We start from the raw sequence: 19,541 nt of genomic DNA on the forward strand, positions 1-19,541 counted from the left end.
CCAGACGCTGGCTTTGGTCGTGTGGATGACGCAGGTCACAGACTGCACAAGCCGGCCGGCCGGCCAGCCGGGTTCATTTTTACCGCCGCTGCGCGTTAGTGAGGAGATGTGGTTAAGGAAACATTTGCATGGCAATAATCTCTGTATTATCTCTATTAGTTTACGTGGGATAGAGTCTTGAGTTTCATTTCAGCAGAAGGGTCATAAAAAAATCCATTGCTCAGAAATCTCCTCCATAGACTGTGAATGTTATGTAGTAAACACAGTGAATGTTATGTAGTAAACACCAGCAGTTCCAGTCCTAGAACTGGGTCGAGCTGGGTGCTTTAATTGGCCGTGTGTTGCGCAGTGTTTGTAGATGCAATCAAAGCCTTATCAATTCAAAACAAATCTTTGTCGTAAGCTTGTGTAATGCCTTCATCGTTTTAAATAGGCCTAAAGGTATAGTAGTTGTGGTCCATGTGCGGGATTCATAAATTATTGATCATTGTTTTCTCCATTTATATCCTCCCTCTCTCAGACTACCCTCATGGTATCCGCTTGACCTCGGCGATCCCTGGCGGCGAGCGGAAGGTCCTGATCGTGTTCACGGCTCCGAGTCAGCAGGATCGCACTCGCTTTGTCAGCGACCTGCGGGAGAGCATCGCTGAGGTGCAGGACATGGAGAAGTACCGCGTGGAGTGTGAGCCTTCCTCCTCCTCCTCCTCCTCCTCCTCCCTCCCCCCAGGCATGCTCCCGATGGCTCTCGCTGGGGGCTGGCGTTTCACGTGCACTGCAGTAAACCAGCCAGTGCTGAATCTTCCAACAAACGGGACTGTACCGAGGCTTCTTCTCCACACCGTCTGAGGAAAAGATCGCCAAAGCAAAAGAACGCAGCACCAAATAATTCCTGAATCGCATGCAAGGGATATGTCAGGAATAATCTCCTCCTTTCCGTTTCTCTTTTCTTTCTCTCTTTTCTCTCTCTCTCTCTCTTTCTCTCACTCCCTCTCTGTCTGCAGCGGAGCTGGAGAAGCAGAAAGGTGTGATGAGGCCGGGGCTTCTGGGTGGAGATGTGGGCAGTGGGGTGGGCAGCATGAAGAGCGAGGTGGTGAACGGCACTCTGGGTAGGCCCAGCCTCGACGACACATACGCCACAGGGGAGGGGCTTAAGCGCACGGCGCTCAGCTCCTCGCTCAGAGACCTGTCAGAGACAGGTAACGCGCACAGATGCACACGCAGCCATACCACCCAACACCACCCAGACGTACACGCTTCACTTCCGTTTCTGAAGTGTATTGGGCTTTTAAAAAAAAAAAAAAGTGTTAAGTAAGTTTTAAAGTGTAAAAACAAGAGATTGGGATGAGTGCGAGTTCTCATAGTGTGCTATATAGTCAGGAGATTGAGCAGGGGACCTCTGCCGGCACACGGCCCATGTGTAACACCGTGGCTAATGTTTTTAAACGTTCTGTATTGCTATATGGGTGTATAAAGTAGATTCTTCTTGGATTTTGACCCACGTCCTTATTGTGCTTGGCCGGATGCAGGAAAGCGGGGTCGGCGAAACAGCGTGGGCTCTTTGGACAGTACCATCGAAGTAAGTTTCGGGTGCGGCCCCAAAGGCGAGCTCTCGCCCCAACGGCGTCGCTGCATTAAGACCGTTCCCATAAACCCGCCCTGCATGTGCAGTGAAACAGCCTTGCATGCGACGGTGTCCGTGCCGGGACATCTCGGTCCGTCCTGGCCCTGCATGCCGCATGTCGGTTTCCGTGTGCAGCGAGGAACTCGGGCCGGCGTCAGGCGAAGCTACACTAGCATGCGCGCCATCCGAGAGTTATCTCCAACCTTGCTGTAGCGTGAGGTTGCCGCTTGTTTCTGGAAGTGCATGGAAGTGTGTGAACGCCATAGGCTCCTAGCTGACCTCCGAGGCCTAGTGACGGTTGAGTTTCTTTCTGGTCTGATTTGTGTGTGTGTGTGTGTGTTCAGGGATCCATCATTAACAGCCCTCGACCTCATCAGTGTATGCCCATGGGGGGCGCTCTTCCCAGCTGCTACGGCCTGGAAGACTACCGGCCTCACCGCCCCATCCTGAGCCCCGGAGTAGGGGTGGGGGGTGGGCCGGGGCAGTTACACAACGCCGTGGGGAGCGTTGGGGTGGGGCCACTCCCCGGTACCGTAGAGCATGCTGGGGGACCGGGGAGCGTCTCTGGCGGGAGCAGCTCCGCCTCTTTCCTGGGCTCCCTGTTTGGCAGCAAGCGCGCCAAGCCCCCTCCTCCCCTTATACCCCCCGGTCCACACTACCCAGCCCCCGTTCCCCCTCCCACCACTGGGGGACCCCCACCTCCTTCGCCCTCCGCGCTCAGCCAGTCCGATCCGGGTGGGCCCTCCAAGATCCAGGCTCTGCACGCGCAGTACTGCCACAACAGCGTAGGCCAGCCCCCTCCGCCGTACCACTACCACCACCGCTACCACGTGCAGCCCTCGGCCGCGCCCCCAACGCCCGCCGTGCACCATACCCTCCACCGCGGCTCGCTGCCCCGCCGCGGCCCAGCCCCGGCTCATCTCCAGCAGCAGTTCTCACACCACGGCGTGCAGGGCCGCCACTCCAGCCTGGGCTGCACGCCTCCGCCTCTCTCGCCACACTCACCCCACTCGCCCGGCGTCGCGTTCACCTTCCACCACGTGCACCCCAACCCCATGCCGCACCCCGCCCGCATCCCTGGCCCTCCCGGCAAGCTGCCGCTCACGCTGTCCCACTCCCAGCCGCACCCCCACCCGCACGGCCACGCCCTTGTTCATTCCCACACCCACAGCCATCCCGGCCACGTCCACGTCCACGGCCCCCACCCTCTGCTCCATCATTCCGCCCATCAGCCTCACTTTATCTTTGCCCCGCCCCCCCAGGCGCCCTCCGCCATCACGGCGCGCCACGTCACGCAGGCCGCCGCCCACTACGTGCCACAGTACCCACCCCTGTCTTCTATCCCGCCTCCTCCGCTGCACTCGCCTTTACCCCCACCTACCTCCCCCCTCACCCCTCTTACTCCGCTCACGCCTCTCTCGCCGCTGCCGCCACAACACCCCCCGGGGCCACAGGGGGGCGGTCAGCTGGTCGTCGGCGGAGGGGCCAACACCAGCACGGTCGGCAGCTCCAAATCCAAACCTATCAACCGCATCAGCACGGTGGTGTGAGACGTAGCAGGCCTCGGAGGGCGAGGGCCCCCCGCCGGAGGAGCCGGAGCCCGGGAAAACGGAAGCACACACTGCTCCACCTCTGCTATTTCCACATCAGCTTCCCACATGTCTAGAGCTGACAAGGGCAGACGGTTGGCCTTCGACCAGGCCGCTAAACGCATGACAATGCCGTCCGCTGTCGTTTCATTCCGGTACTCATATCGTCCGAAAAACAAACCCACCGGTTTGGAGGAGCTGCAGGCAGAGAGGATTATGGGTTTTCTTTTCCAGAGGTTCACAGAAACTGGGGGTTCTTATATGAAGTAGATGTCAATGTTGCCAAAGGTAGAAATTGAGGTTTTGGTGCCAAATTACAGTGAGTGAGAGAAACGGGGAGTGATTTAAGAGATGGCAACGCGGCAAGGAAAGATGTCGGAAGAGAGTGTCGTCGCACCGCTTCTCTGCTCTTCAGCTGGGCTGACGTGGGAAGCGCAGAACAGGCAGAGGGACCTGAAGTTCTCCAGAAGCAGCGCAGGACATGCATAGACTTAAATGGAACATACTTTTCTAGGAATCCTATTGGCTCCATTTTGAAATGTTATTTTTTGTGTGTGCGTTTCAAGTGACAATCATTCCAGGTCCTGACAGTATTTTTTTTTTTTGGTTTTTGACAAACTTGAGTGACACATTCCGCCATACATTGGACAAAAATTGCCAGTATTTAGACAGAAATGGACAAAGAAAAGGTTGTATTGCAGCTTTAAAAGCTCCAGCCGTGCACTTTTGAACAATACTACACTCTGTCACCTCTTAAAGTGTTTTTACTCGAGAACACTTCTGCTAAAAGAAAGTCATAGGAGCACATCATTCAGAAGGCATCATTCCAATATTTGGGTCACAAGGGGAAGCTTTCAAGATTACAACATCACACACACACACAGTGTTTCAAATCTGCAATAAGACAGCCATAATCCAGTTTAAATGACAAATCATTTTTCATTATTTAAAGGTCTCAGTGATGATATGAAGTGGATTTATATTTAAAATATTTTGTTCTACCGTTTGTCTCAGTTTATTAATAATATAATGAACAGATGATGAAATATATTTTTCTCTTTCTAAATGAAATTAAATAAATTAGAGAATCATGATTTAATTTAAATCCCTAATAACTAGGATTTGTCTAGTAAGTTTTACAGTGACCCTCTATCAGTAAATGCTCAAATGAGCTAATTACCTGTTAGTTTGCAACTCACTACATAGCCTTAGTGCCTAATGTAAGTGTTTAGGAGGGTTATGGTGCAATAACACATGTTATTATTCAGCACCTTCACCTTTTACCCAGAAGACACAACAAGTAAACAGATATAGAGAAGAGAATTTAAATCTGGGAGAATTAATTGTACAGGCCTTGACTTGCTTTGTTTTTTTTTGTAAAGTTACAGAGTACAGTTGCTTGAACTGTATTGGAAACGTATGAATAGATACTGACATTCGAGCATTGTTTGTACAATATGAGTCACTGTATGGTAGAAATGTGTTTTATTTTCATCATTGCTATTACGATGTCAAATATTACCAATATTATCCTCGATATTTTTGGTGTAACAGTTACTACTAATATGAGTGTTGTTTCTGTGCCAGTTTGTTTTCTAGGAGCTTTTTCCAAACTAACACGGTGTGATTTCATGTGTACAAACAGAACTTTTTAGAACTGTCCCGGGCTACCTATTTCAGGAACTTGTTTTGCAGTAAGCTTGAAAAAATACCCAAAAAAACAACAAAAAAAAAAGATGACGAAGACAACATATATTTCACACCAAACTCATTGCCAGAAGCCATACAGTCTTACTTGAGCAAGCCACTCTTTATAAGAATGTCAGGCTGCATATCTGTGCCCTCCTGTCCATAGGCGAAGAGCATGCTGGTATGGCACACGCTAATGCATTTCGCACGTGAAGGTTGCCAGTGGAATCTTTTTGTATGATGCTTTTACTTCACTGCTAAAACTTCAGAGCTTTTGCACAGTTTGCCCGAGTTCATCAGTGCAGTGCCTCGATATTAGATCTTTGCTTATCCCCCTCCCAAACCCTCCAACATGCAGAGCTCTTAAAAGCGTTACGCCAACAAAACGCCCTCAGAAGATTTTGACTTTTTGTATTTTTTGAAATATTTTTGGAAATAATCTGCCAATATGGCTACCTGCCATAGACTAATGTCTAATCTTGGACACAGTTACACTTAGTCTTTAATAGGGCTTCTTATTGAAGAGCGAATGTACAACAGGGTGTGTACCAAAAAAAAAAGGGATTTACAGGATAAATCTGAAATCGTGTTTTTTTGGTTTGTTTTTTTGCCAAGTGGTGTAAAATTGACACACACACCCCCCTGCCCTTTGCTCTATGTCCTCCTATGAACTGACTCGCTACCACAGACTCCACAGGTTCGTTCTAGTGCATGCAACAGGTGATACGAGTCCCAGAGGACACAATGCCCGTAAAGCTGCCAGCACCCGTCTAGGACTCACGGACCAGTCTAGGACTCACGGACCAGTCTAGGACTCACGGACTAGTCTAGGACTCACGGACCTGTCTAGGACTCACGGACCAGTCTAGGACTCACGGACCTGTCACAGTAGATTGAGTAGCGTGGGAAATATGTGCACCCTTACTCCCGATTGCATCGCTGAGGTCTCGGCGCGTGTTGCATGTTTTCCTGCACTTACCCGAATGACGCTGTATAAACCTGAGTGTACATATTAGCATATATAAATAGTCTATTTACTCTGGAATGGGCTGTGTTATACGTGTCTATAACTGACCAGGAAGGCCGGGGGGCGACGAGCTATTGTTTACACTTTAGGGCCTGGAGAACAAAATGTAACTATAAAGTTGTATCACGTGCGTGTCAGAGCAGTATCTATATTTAAAGAAATGATATTGTATGAAGTTTTATTTGTATATATGTATGAGGTTTCGATGCAAACCTGTTTCAGAGAAATTATATGTGATTATTTATTGCTCTTGTTCTATAAAATATGTTCTTGCTGTTGGAAAGACTGTACTTTCTGCTTGATTACAACCGACTGGGGTCAGTTACTTGATATTTGAACACGAGGTGTGTGTTCATTTTTCTGCAAGTTCCCAAATATGGAATGATCCAAATAATCTGAGCGACAAATTGTTTTATACTAATCATACAAAATGGTTTTATTTTGCTAAAACATTGTGGGTTTGGACCATTTCAACAGTACATTAGAATTACCACTTAAGATCAAATGTATTTTACAGGCTGTGTAAATAAGACCAATTATATCAACAGGTAACAAGAGTAATAATATACTTTTCTGACTAGCACACCAACAAAACAGTCAACTAAAGACAGCAAAACTCATACAAAACTGATCACATACATAGTATACTTGGCAATGGATATACAACAATATAATCTATAGAATATTTCTGTTATTGTGTGGTATACCTCTTGTTAAAATCATGCAAATATGTAACTGTCCAAAAGTTTTTTTTAAAAATCACCTTGTAAACATAAGAGTGGTTAGGGTAAGAGTGGTCAGTAAAGCTGTATTTTTTATTTTCTATTGACTCACATTCATTTACAAATCAGAGCTATCCAGTACTTTATTCTTCTTTCAAAGAACTGCCTGTCTAGCCCAGGAGTGCCCTTCCTCTGTGCTGCCCGTACTTCGGAGTTCACGCGCTCTCTGCTCATCCCTCCGCTGCTTCCACGGGGCTTCATTCTGCGCCTCCCGTGCCGATAAGCGGGTCTTTGGGCCGAAGCTGCCCCGGCTGGCGGTAGAACTTCTTGTATGGAAGGCAGCGTGGCCCCCCGTCCCAGTCTCAGTGCCTCGGTGTGGTGAGCGAAGGCTGCTTGTACCCTCAGCTCCTCACCAAGCCGGACCTTTGTAGGTCTGTTGTAGGGCCTGGGTTGCGTGTTCACTATGCTGAGCTGCACAGTAGCCCAGTCTGATGCAGGTGAGAGGTCTTTGTCGACAAGCACCATTGCCATGGCATCGTCTCTCGGACTGCGTTGCCTCCGGAACGCAACCTTTGCACGCGCTTTGGGACAGGAACCACTTATACATTCGCATGTCCTGCTGTGGCTGTTGAGAGGCAATGACTGTGCTGTAAGTGAAGCGTTATCATGACTGTATCAGCACCTTGCGGGTAAATGATCACTACAGGGTTCTGCATCGATGCTAACAGGACGCCTGCTGCCCTAAACGCCAGGAAGCACGAGGTTAGCTCGGAGTCTCGAGTCGAAAGGTGCTGTTGGATTGGTCTTGTGCTGTGTGTGCTTTTTGCAGTTTTCGGTATTTTCTGATATAGCTGATGGCAAAAAAAAAAAAAAAATCACACAGATGATCTGGGCTACCAGGTTTGCTTGTGTCTGTGTACAGTATGTAGAATGCACTGTATGAGTGCTGGATGTGCCTTACGGTTAGTTCTTTTTTTTGTGCTGGATTAACTGGCTACTGTGCTTTGAGATTCATCCAAATCTTTGTAAACAAAACATTTAAAACAACATCAATGTGCTCTTGAGATTTAGGCCTATTTTTAAACAAAAGCTCTCGTTTTTTCGCTCTCGCTCTCTCCAACGTAAGCGGATCCGGCTCCTAGACCGTGGTGACGGACAGGAGAGAGTTGTACACCCTGCTCCCGTCCGGAGAGCGAGACCCGTGGGCCAGCAGCTCCTGGATGGTGATCCAGTTGTCCAGGATGCGCCGGCTGCGCTTCTTGGAGCTCCGCCTCTGGCTCAGCTCGGGGGTGGAGCCAGGCGCCTGGGCCGCCTCCGGGAGGCCGTCCCTCGCCGGCTCCTGGGCGCGGTGGCGGAGGTAGTCGAGGCGGCACTGCATCATGAACTCGCGGCGACGGCGCTGCTCGCGGGCCCTCAGCAGCTGCTGCTTGCGCTCCTCCTTGCTCCAGTAGCGGCCCATCTTCATCTCGCTGACCGCGTCGTCGTCCGTGGTCACGCCGCTGCGCTCCTCGCAGATCTTCATGGCGCGGGCCTTGAGCAGGCGGTCACGGACGGGCCGCTTGGCCACGTAGCGGGTGCCGTCACTGCGGATCTTCACCTTCCACTCCATGCGCGGGGAGGAGGGGGTGAGGGCCAGGGGCAGGTCCAGTGAGGGCCTGGAGGGGCCGGCCCGGCTGGCGCCACCCTCCCCCTCCGCGGGCCTCTCGGCCGAGGGCTCTGAGACAGAGGAGCCCAGCTGCATGCAGCTGTGGTAGCGTTCGGGCGGAGCCCGGTTGGGGTGGCGCCGTCGGGTGAAGTAAGGGCTGGACTCGGCACTGCGGCCGCCTGCCCTTTCGTGCGCGCCCTCGGCCCGCGAGCTCCCGCCCTCCCGGGTCAGAGAGCGGAACTTCGGGTTGACGGTGCTGCTCGTCTGGAACTTCTTGTAGCTGCCGGGTGAGTAGGCGGAGCCGAGGCTGGCGCGCCCCCTCTCGTTCCAGCTGGGACGGTCTCGGGGCCTCCCCTGCAGGGGGGACGCGCACTCCTCCGTCTGAGCGACGGGCGAGAGGTGGTCGCTCGTCAGGGGTGTACTCCTGCAGCTCTCTCCGCCGGTGTTGTAGGCGCTGCTGGTCTCCCTGTCCGATCGCTCCCTCTCCGGGAGCTCTTTGATGTCGGTTAGCTCGTGCAGCGGCGAAGCCTGCAGGTCGGACGAGCCCCTGCCTGACGCTTCCTCGTCCAACAGCCACGCTTTCAGGCAGCGCTCCCTCAGCTGTTGCATCTTCTGTGCCCGCAGAATGTTCCGGCACTTGAACTCGAGGTGTCGCAGCTCCTCCTCCAAGAGCGCCATCTCGTGCGGGGTCAGGCTCGCGTCACACTCCTCGTCCAGGTCCGCCTCCTTCTCCCCGCCCTGCAACCCCTCCCCTTCTTCTTCCAGCCCCTCCCCTTCCTCCGCCCCTTTCCTGGCACCGCCCTGCTTTGTCTTCCTCTCGTATCGGCACTTGATCTCCAGCAGCTCCCGGTAGCGCTCGCACTCCTCTTCGGTCAGGCCTGGCATCATCATGGCGCCCACCGGGTCGTGAAGGTAGCCTCCGCCCACCGCCCCGACGTCCAGTGAGTCCGTGCTGAGTTGGAGCTCGCGGAGGTGGAGCAGCGGCGAGGGCGTGTCTCCCCCTCCGCTACTACCCCTGCCGGGCCGGAACTTGCGCAGGCTGTGCGGCGTGTTGGTGCCGTTGGTGGTGCACGCGCTGGTCTGTTCGTCGCACGCCAGCAGGTCGTGCTCAGACGACTCCTCGTTCCGCGTGCTCTCGTCTGTGCGGCCTACGCCGCTGTCTAGCTCCTGGCTGTTGTTCAGGGCGGCCAGGCCGAGCGCCGGCGCCTCCTGCTGCGGCAGGGGCTCCTCGGGGACGCCCACCTGGGACCTCCGCTGCCGGAGGAGGCACAGACTGGGCAGGTGTGAGGTGCTGAGACTGTCGACGCCCATGCCCACTGGTAGCTCAAAGTCTAGGTCCTCAGGGTCTATGTTTGTGTCCTCCTTAAAGTTTTAGTTCAAATAGTAGGAGACCACAGGGGGCCCATCGATTCGATTTATATTTGATGATGTCATTGTTTGGGAGAAAGAAAAAAATAACACTTATCAGAAGGCTGTTACTGGGCAACAGATGTAACATGATTGGTGCTGCAGCTCTCCGAGTGGGCACATGCAATACAACGTTTTAACACTAGATGGTAGTATAAATATACACTGCTAAAGACGTGGCTGGGGTCCTCTGAATATGGATAGCGTACACAGAATGCTTTGTTTACTAAATACTCTATCTGACACGTTGAGATTAAAAAGACCCGTAATCAAACAGTACTGCTTAAGACCTCCTGGAGCACAACATCTTGAATGTATTCACCACCCCGCCTGCATTAACGGTAAATGGGCGTCTTTGCTGGCTGCTTTTGCGGAGGATGGTTAAAATCATCCCAATGGTTCCTTTGAACTGGAAGGAGGCATTGATTTTCTCACCGTGACACATCTCGAGCCCTTGCTCTCTCTTCTGATCTCCTCTTGATTTAGTAAACCTTTAATCTTTAATCTCTGCCTTTCTCCTTCTTCTCCCAACACCTCCACCCCACCCCCCGGTCCAGGAATGGCAGTGGTCCCCACCACCGCCCTCATTAATCACCTGTCCTTTTGTCTGGCTGGAGATTACACGAGCTCAGCAGACTGCGGCTACAGGACAGCACTTCTGCTGCTCACGGCTTGTTAATGCTGCGCTTTGCCTCAAATGAGCTCGTTGTTTTATTCATCGGGCCTGAGCCGTGCTTATGATTTATAGGCAGTTCTTGGACGTTCTACTGGCATGTGCGGTTTTGGCTGACCTTAAACGGCAGTTTTGCTGTCATGGCCTTTATTTCTCTCGTATAAATGCCCGACTTGAGGGCAGTTGACCAGCCTTTTTGCTTGGGTCGGTGTTATTTGCTTATCCTTTGCCTTGTACAGCAAGAAACGACGACTGTCCGATTAGATGTTGTGTTCTAAGCGCAGGCGTCGGCGCCACTGTCACGGCGCACAAATTACAGAATACATCTTATTTTAGCCGTGTGAACGAGGTTGCATCCTTGAAACCGCTAAAAGGGCCGATCCTCCCCCTCCTCACTGTGCTCTAGCGTGTCCTGCCTCCGTCAGCTAACCCCGCCCCCTCCTCAGCCCGCTCCGCCTGCGCTTTTAATGGCACTTTATCCAATCTGTTCTGTAAACCTGCATTTTTCCATTTCTCCCTGCCTCTCCTTTTTCTGTCTCCTTCTTTGTCTCTCCGTTTTTCCCCCCTCTTCTCCTTGTGGACCTGTGCTAATGGAACTGCTGCAAATGACAGAGTGATCACATGATTCGGGCCCGCCTGATGTGGGCATTCAGTTTCCCTTCTGTCGGCAAAATAATCCATTAATTTTGGGATTTGTTGTCGCTGGGGATGAAGTGGCTGCATTAGCTATGCATGTCTTTTAAAGCTTGCTTCTGCATTCGTGTGTGCGTTTACTCCGATCCCGGCTCAGTCTGTGTGTTTACCTCTATCTCCGGTCTCGCTAGCAAGAGTGAGAAGTTGATGCTGTCTTCTCTGCTAAGGATGGCCACTGCCTCCTCTCTGTTCTGTACATCCACCCCATTGATCTGGGAATGACAGAATCGTGTGTAAGGCAAGACGTGTTTATTTCTGTAGCATGTTTCCTACACAGACAATTCGGAGCGCTTCACGCAGACACAGAGTAGAGAATTTTTCGTAATGTAGAGAATTTAACATGGGGATGTGAAGTGCCTGTTTCCCAAATGTATCAAGCAGACAGCTGACAGTTCCATATAACAATGCAACAATTTGACACTTTCAAGTTGTCAACTCACCAAAAGGACTTCACAGCAGGAGTCCAATCGTGTTTATAAATAGACGCTTGCGTTTAGTGCTAGCGTCCTACAATCCTAAAACTTCATCAGTCCCACGTGTTTCTGCGTGATAAACATTTTAACTATGAACATCAAACGATGCCTAGCTTAGTATAAACGATGAACTCGTACGTACCTGCAAGATTCGGTCACCTTTCCTGATGCGTCCATCTTTGGCCGCTATACTGTTGGGATTGACCTGCGCAAACGAGGAAACCACATGAATGGTGCTCACTTTGCCTACCGTTAGCACTTCAACATCACATATTGTACCTCCCATGAGTTTACACCCACCTCCCCTATGTAGATGCCTTGGTCATCCTCCTCATCAGTGCGGTAGCACACAGTCAGGCCCAGCTTGTCCTGCTGAGTGGATTTGTAGAGCTCTACTTCCTACCAGAGAGAGACAGAGAGTTCACAGCTGAGCACAGACCAAACACGCCGCCCCAGAACAGCACAGTGAGAACAGAACAGCCAACCCAGAACAGCACAGTGACAACAACAACACAACAAGAACAGAACAGCCACAACAGAACAACGCCACAATTAAACTACAGATTGCTGAAGGAATATCATAGTGGCGTGTTTGTGAGCTGTTTTGTAATATTTGGAGTGTTAGTTGAAAGCCTGAGGTTGAAATGTTGAAGATTGTGGTGGTGGTTATGAATCCCAACCTCATACTCCAGCTCTTCCTGACGGTCCACTTCGTGGTTGGCCATGTCCAGGTAGTCATTCTCCAGAGTGCAACTGTAAAGACACTTCCTTAGCACTGTTATCCACTTAAGTCTACCTGAGCACAGGATCAAGTTAGCAATTTCCCTGGGGATCAATAAAGTGTTATCTTAAGTCAGTGATACAGCTCCATTTGCATTTCTATAAGATACACTCCACTGTCATTTTCCATTTTCCATTTAAAGCTCTAAACAGATATGCATAGAACAGAATTCACACTGGGAATGAGTAAAAAGTCACCAAAAAAAGGCCTCTGTGTGCGTCCTAAGTGCATTCAAGCCTGGCCTGATCAATAGCAGCAGGATGGAGGAGCGTTTAGCTGCGCTTAGTTACTCACAGCTCGTTCAGCAGGTAGGGCGGGACCAGCGTGACCAGCGGGGGAGACGGGGGCGGTTTGGGGGAGCCGCTGCCAGGGTAGGGACCTCCGGCCACGCCCAGAAAGTTCTGGAAGCTGATGTCAGTCTGCGTGGAGTTGTCCACGCAGTCGGTGATGGCCACGAGTCTGGCAGCACCCGCGATAGTGCCTGCTCTCCTCCTGTGGCCCTTGCGCACCACTTGCAGCAGCAAAGGATTGTGGGTATGTCCATCCTTATCTTGGGAGAGATGAGATGTTTTTCTGCCTTTAAGCTGCAGGAGTGTAGAAAGAAGGAAAGTGAAGGAGAAAAGGTTCGAATGATCGAACCTCTGCAAGCCCTGTTCACAACAAGCCACGTTTGCCTACATTGTTTTGTTATATAGATTTTATTATATATGTCTAATGATGCATTCTCACATCATTTTGAATGTATGCTGTTTCTAAAGTACATTGTTCTACATTTTAAGAGATGTGATGTCAAAGTAAGCCGCATGAATGTTATACTTAAACCTTTACTTCAGCATCAATAGGACGAAGTGTGTTGCCCTTCTGTTAAAACAGAGAGAGAGAGAGAAAAACCACCCTTAGTGTTTCAGAAACAGGGAAACAAACATGGCACGATTAAGTCATGGATGTTTATTACGGGGTCTTGAGTACGACCATTGAACAGATTGGTATTGCCCCTGTTGTTTTTTTTAAAACGTTACCAGAGATACCATAACACCGAGGCACTCGCACCAGGCACACACAGGGCGTCCTCATGGCTGCTCCAGACATCCCCGGGCCTTCCCACTGTCACAATGATTTAATTTTTTTCTCCTTAATTTTCCACCACATTAACTCTTTTGACAAGTCGTTAGCGTTCGGCGGGAGGGGGATGAATGGAAATGTGCGATGGTGTGCTCAGTGACGCGAACACCCAGCCCTGCAGGTCGCTGATGAAGATCTCTTGGACGAACAAACGATTTATAGTGCCGCCCGCAATCGATACGGGCTTAATCCCGCCAACGCCCTCGCTGACCCCGGGCGCCTTCCTCTGGTCCCGCTCCGCCTCCCTGTAACTGACCTCTGGAGACTGGAGCTCATCTCGGAGCTATCGTTATAGCGTTTGACTCTGTGCCTTTCACTGTCTAAATGAAAGAGCAATCAGTTTATTCTGCTTCTGTGTATGTAGGACTATCGATCCTGTGGGTGGGTTTGATTAAAAGTCTGTGGTTTGCACACTCGGAGGGCTTTACGGCATAGGCTTCTAATACGCACAGCTTCATAGCCTCAGCTCTCATATCTGAAGTGGCCATTGGTCATTTTAAATCTTCTCTCGAAGAGGCGTTTCTTGCCGTCTGTCTAACACGTTAGTATTATTAGCATTTGGTGCTATGAATATACACCCTAAATTCATCCAGCTAAAATTCTAGAATTCATAGCACCTCCATTTTGAAAAGTAGAAAAAGGGAACTACACCACAGAGTTTTCACACAGAGGGTTCGGGCTGTATCATACGAACAAAAGTGCGACTATATTATTCTGGAATGAGACTGAAATAGACATCGTAATAGGTTACAAGCACATGAGTGAACTCATTAGTGCCACACGGTTGATGACTGGCCTTAATTATTTGTTATATAGGCTAACTACCTTAGTGGATTCACATGGCACCTTTGATTCAGCAAAAACAGCCACACATGGTCAACAACAGTCATCTTAATGTTGGTCTATGCAAAAATGGACTGAAAAGAAGTAGCTCGTGTATGTGTAGAGACCAGCGACCCTCTCAGAACGCCAAAACTGTGATCGTGATTGACCAAACGATATATCGTGCAGCCCTGGTGTAAACATGCATGTGACCTAGTCGGTGTTTATAGTTCGTCTGTTGGTGCTAGTGATGCAACTCCTGAACTGTGCTGCAGTGACTGAACTTTATTTTTTACAGTTAAATTGGCCGCAGTGTTCTGTGGGGCCAGACTGCTTATCAACACAGAAGCAGAAGACAGCAATTACATTTCTTTATCTTCAAACGCACCTCTATTGACCTTTGCCTTTCATATTCGGCCCTGTGGAATAATTGCATTTGCGTAAAAAGCCGCCGCTGCTATGCACGAATGCTAACCCCCTCCCCCACCAGATGGTTTAAAACCATAACCAGACGATTTCTGTTGCTTGACTGCATTATGTGTAAAATCAATTATTTTAGTTATTTAAGTTATTTCAACAGTGCAGACATGCAGTGTTGTGTCGTCATCACATCTGGTGGTGATCATTAAAAGAAAGTTGGTTTGCAGGTTATATTCACTTTTTAATGATTCGAACCAAACGTACCTTTTATTTCCACTTGCCGCCTTGTCAACACTGAACATCAAGCATGTCTTTTTCAAAGCTTGGTGTGTTAAGTAGATAATTTTTTCTACAAAACCGTTCTTTATACTCTTCCTTTCAAATATTATTTTATATTCCCTATTTCCATTTTTTAAGGCTTCAAATGACTGGGACTCAGTTCAGGACTATTCTCTCTCTCTTTCTCTCTCTCTCTCTCTCTCTCTCTCTCTCTCTCTCTCTCAGCATCCAGTGATTGCTGTACAAGGTCCACTCTGTTCTTTATTTATGTGTCTGAAGTAGAGGCAGACGGGGCCCGTGAGGGGGGCTTGTGTTAGAGAAGGGAGGAGAATCCAAGCAAAGGTTACTGACACCCAAATGTCACTGTGAATTAATTCCCCTTTTGTAGCCTACTGAGCAGCAGGACAGGAGACCTTTCTCTTATGCCCAGGAACATTGGGCAGGGTCCCGCGGGGTCCCGCAGGGTCCAGAGTAAATATTTCTCTGCGTTGAACATGCTCATTTCCATCTGCGCTTTGCAAACTGGGGTGTGTGTGTGTGTGCGTGTGTGTGTGTGTGTGTGTGTGTGTGTGTGTGGGCGGGCGAGCGTGGATGTTCACTAGTACTGTGCCTCTGTCTGTGCACTATGGTGAGAAAGGCATACAGGTCTTGCTTAATTACCACAGTTGCTGTGGCAACCACATCCCTGGGAGACGCATTTGACAGAATTTGTTGTTGGGGAGGGGGAGAGAGAGAGAGAGGGGGAAACCCACCAGACAGGGAAGGAGCGTGCTACAGGATGGATTAGCAAAGTAACTGCAGATTTACAGGCACATTTACGAGCGGCTCAGCGTTCAACCTCGGCTGAAGGGATTTCAGTGGGCACACGCTCATGTGATGCTCATCACAAGCTTAGCAGCAATTAGCTCGGTTTATTACCGCCTAAAGGTTCAGATAAATGAATGAGGCCCGCCTGGTTGTTGGCTACAGCAGCACGCCAGCGTGGCTGGGGGGTCCGGTTAATGCCACAGAGGGCAAAAGGTTACGCCTATGCCAATCCTACTGATCCCTGACTCCAGCAGAGCATGTCTGTTCCTGGACTTCCTCACAATTGTTTACCACAGGATGTCAGTGAGATGAACAAACAACAGTCACACGGGCTCACAGAGCAAGAGAGAGAGAGAGAGAGAGAGAAGTGATTGATGTCCATGTAGTGTGTGCTCACCAGCTTGTGTCACTGATGGATATCAGTGGAGGAAATGAAAAGGGGCAAAGCTAGAAATGTCTCTGTCTGCCTCTGCGCTCCCATTCTAAATGGAGCTATACGAAACGGATCCCGAGCAAGATGACTAACGTGGCCGTCTGCCACAGCGCTACCGATTTACTAAAGTGTTTAGCACGTGGGGAAAAAAATGCTTGCTTTGTCTGTCAGACTGCGTGTTGCGTTTGTTTTTCGCACCCGCTCGTGCCGACGCAAGTGTGCCATCTGAGGGACCTGATACAACCAGCCCAGTGAGGGTCGTGTCCGAGGATTTGGTCTGGGATGGAGCCGTGACTGGACATGTCAAAATGAAACACCAAGGAAACAACCCACGAGACGGGCCATCACTCCCGGCTGTCTCAGCCAGGCACCATTCATCTTTCTCCACCGTATCTCGGTGCGCGCAGACCCCGTATAAACCACGCCGGCGCTGCATCGCACCGCTTTTCTTGCTGCCTCCCAACGCCTCCGCACGCTTTTGCCGCTCGGCTGGTGAGAGCCAAAGGGTCTCTGAGCCCCCTCTTCCTGGCGTTTTACGCGAGCTCGCCCACCGAGGGCGCCGTGATGCGGGGGGTAAGAAGCTAGTTAGAGAGCAAAAGCTTCTGAGGCACTCCAGGCAGCGTGGAGACGTGGGGGGAGGAGGGCGAGAAGCTCTCGAGATTGCGCCGAGATTGGCGAGCTGAAGCGGCAGATCCCTCTCAAATTACATCCAGCGTGACCTATTCCACCAGCACACGCAGGTCTAGCGAGAGTGCAAATTGCTCCCTCGGAAAAAAACAACTACAAAGCAGACTGCCAAAACACTTGCTTAAAAGTGGAAAGTGAGCGGCACCGAACGTGCTTTTTACTCTTGAGCGGAAGAGAAGGGCCTCACAGAGGGAAGACAGAAAGCGAAGCGTGAAACCATGAAAAAAGTATGCGAAGTTTCATTAGTTACTGTAGTCTATTACTGGTTTATATTTGATTTTTTTTTTAAATAATGAAAATATCCAGCCTCACATCTAAACGAAAGCAACCGTCTTAGTAGAGGAACATTGGGTAGGCATGTTAATTCCGTAGCCCTAAACATCTGTTTAATCCCAGTGTGTGAGCGGAATTATTAAGTGACTGTTTGGCATATCAATTAGAACCTCAGCGAAACCTAAACAAGCCCAGAAGATCTTGTGGACTGCCACATATGTGGAACCCATTGCATCCCATTACATTACCCATTACACTTCTGTTCCAACCAAGGCAATACCGACCTACTTCATTTTATTAACATTCCCTTAGAGATAAGGTTCCCTCGAGAAGCTCAATCAAGTGGACTTCACAGTCCTTGACCTAAAACCCAGGACTTATGGGTCTTATGAATGCGGCATGCGGGCTCTCACCTGGAACATAATCCTGTACTGCTCCTCGGGTCGGTTCACCACGCACATGTTGCAGCCCATCCTGGCTTCAGGTTCCACTTCAGCCCTGTACTAAGTCTTTGTCTGCCCTGGACTTTGGTACCAAGTGGTAAAAGCAACGGGGCTTGGAGCTCCTGCGGTCTGATTACGGAGTTAACCCTCTGAGGTCAAAGGGTAACGGTCCGCTTCCCACGACGGGGGCCGCCGCTCCGGGGCCGCTCCTCTTCTTCCGCGTGCTTGCTCGAACGCCCGAAAGAACGCGCTTCCAGAGAAGGCTGGCAGGGAGATGATCGGTTGTCTCCACAGACAAGAGTAGTAGCTTCAGCGCGATTTAGCGCGTTGGCTTAAGGTCGGGCACAAGTTTGGCCCAGTCGGACGATTCACAACACGACCTGCATTCAGAATGTGATCATGTGCCCTCGTGCTGTTGTATTACAACATATTGGTTGTCAGCATAGCAGACGACAGAATGGCAGACGGAAATCAAAAACGTCTTCTCGAAGTAAAATCTTGATGTTGAATGAAACATTCACAGCGATGTAAAAGAAATTGCGGTGGTACGTTTTGCGTGCAGAAGTCTACAGCCCCGGGTGAATTCTCTTGCATACAAAGCTTCATAATCAAAAGATTTTTAATTAAAAAGGGGGCACAGAGACAGTGAGTAATATATTATATGTTTACCACCCAGTGCCCCAGTGAGATTCCTCCTTCCTATTCCTACTTATGGTATCATTGTGCTATTATTAGCAAACTTGTTGCCCTCCCTCGTGAGAAGTGCATTGTGGTTCTTTAGCATATTCATGTGTTGTTACACGGCACTTTATGGCGGCCGGCTGTCTGAGGTTCACTCAGTCCTCCTGCGAGCTCTCAGTGGAATAGCGGCCGACCTGTTGAGCGCAGGTTCATCCCTTTAGCACGGCACAAACCAAACAAGCAGACACACTGGCTGCTTTCAGGATTGGACTTTTTCCCGTCAAAATAAGAGCACGCAGTCGCTTTTCTCATAAGCGTATTCAGCCGTGCTCATTTCCCCCTCTTGTTAACCTTTCTTCAAAACATGAAGAAATTCTTAATCACTTCCTCTTCTGCGGGGGGGGGCTTTTTTTCGCACCCTGTGAGGCTCTCAGATGAACTGTCCTGTCATTCGCCAATCACATCAGATCTGCTCTCCTGGCTTCTAACTGCGTGGTGTGCGCGCCCGAGAGTGCGTGACTGACTGTACCTGTCAGAGCACGTCTGAAGCCGTCTCCTGCTGCTTCTCCCTGCCTCTCCGCACCGCCTCTCTCTCTCTCTCTCTCCCTCCCTCCCTCTGTCTATCTATTTCCCTCCATCTCTCTCGCTGTATCTATCTGTACTGTGCCAAGATGAGCTCCTAACAAGCTTCCAGTATCAAACACGTTACGCCATCCAGCTCGTAGCCATCTTACAGAACGCATGTTACCGTGCAGCGGGAGAAAACGAGCGACGTGATCCGTAGCCGGATGAGTGACAGAGCCCGGTCACGGTTCCCTCCTGAACGAATGAGGTGCAGGTTACGGGAGTGTATATTCCGTCAGGTGCTCACAAACCCGGGTCCAGGGCCAACGGCGGCAACGTTCCCCCATGAGCGAGGCAGCCTGCCGCTTCCAGGAAAAGGGAGAGCGCAAAAGCCAGCCGGCAGGGATGGACCACCTTTCCTTCCTTTTCTCTTCTCCCCTTCTCTCCGGAGCGGATCTGGGATGTAATCCAGTTCAGTCGTGGCTTTCACACGACTGGAGCGTGGCGGCGCGCCTTCCACGGTCAGGAGCAGCGCTCCCCGATCCCGGTGCACAGACGGTCCGGCAGTAATCCACGCGGCGGTCCCCTCGGGCTGCGCTGGAGCGCCGCCGGCCGCGTGCAGGGACGGAGGCAGGCAGGCCTGCTCAGCGACAGAAAGTGAGGGGATGTGCACCGCTGCACGCACCCGAC

General features: G+C 50.5%; 2 protein-coding genes across 6 annotated transcripts in view; one reads left to right on the forward strand and one right to left on the reverse strand.

Moving 5' to 3' along the window:
• LOC113589830 (IQ motif and SEC7 domain-containing protein 2) overlaps positions 1 to 6,746 on the forward strand; it is a 61,366-nt gene extending 54,620 nt beyond the window's left edge. For 3 of the 4 annotated variants that reach the window (XM_035521871.1, XM_035521872.1, XM_035521873.1), the window contains 4 exons: positions 521 to 682; positions 1,002 to 1,196; positions 1,527 to 1,576; positions 1,966 to 6,746. In XM_035521871.1, the coding sequence (XP_035377764.1) occupies positions 521 to 682; positions 1,002 to 1,196; positions 1,527 to 1,576; positions 1,966 to 3,171 (1,613 nt within the window). In that variant the 3' untranslated portion in view covers positions 3,172 to 6,746. The remainder of the gene's footprint in view (positions 1 to 520; positions 683 to 1,001; positions 1,197 to 1,526; positions 1,577 to 1,965) is intronic. The other variant, XM_035521874.1, reaches the window with a different exon arrangement.
• Positions 4,799 to 19,412, reverse strand: pdzd4 (PDZ domain containing 4). 2 transcript variants are annotated; one of them, XM_027029687.2, is made up of 8 exons: positions 17,577 to 19,412; positions 13,149 to 13,181; positions 12,615 to 12,904; positions 12,220 to 12,292; positions 11,840 to 11,938; positions 11,682 to 11,744; positions 11,177 to 11,278; positions 4,799 to 9,655 (listed from the first exon to the last, which is right to left on the reverse strand). In XM_027029687.2, the coding sequence occupies exons 1-8, from the start codon at positions 17,634 to 17,636 to the stop codon at positions 7,787 to 7,789; spliced, it is 2,589 nt and encodes an 862-aa protein (XP_026885488.2). In that variant the 5' UTR covers positions 17,637 to 19,412; the 3' UTR covers positions 4,799 to 7,786. The 2 variants fall into 2 exon arrangements, with proteins under 2 accessions (XP_026885488.2, XP_035377770.1); XM_035521877.1 differs by having other exon boundaries at positions 13,143 to 13,181.
• Positions 19,413 to 19,541: the final 129 nt, after the last annotated feature.

This window comes from Electrophorus electricus, chromosome 23 (genome assembly GCF_013358815.1).
Source record: "Electrophorus electricus isolate fEleEle1 chromosome 23, fEleEle1.pri, whole genome shotgun sequence".
Taxonomy (NCBI): domain Eukaryota; kingdom Metazoa; phylum Chordata; class Actinopteri; order Gymnotiformes; family Gymnotidae; genus Electrophorus; species Electrophorus electricus.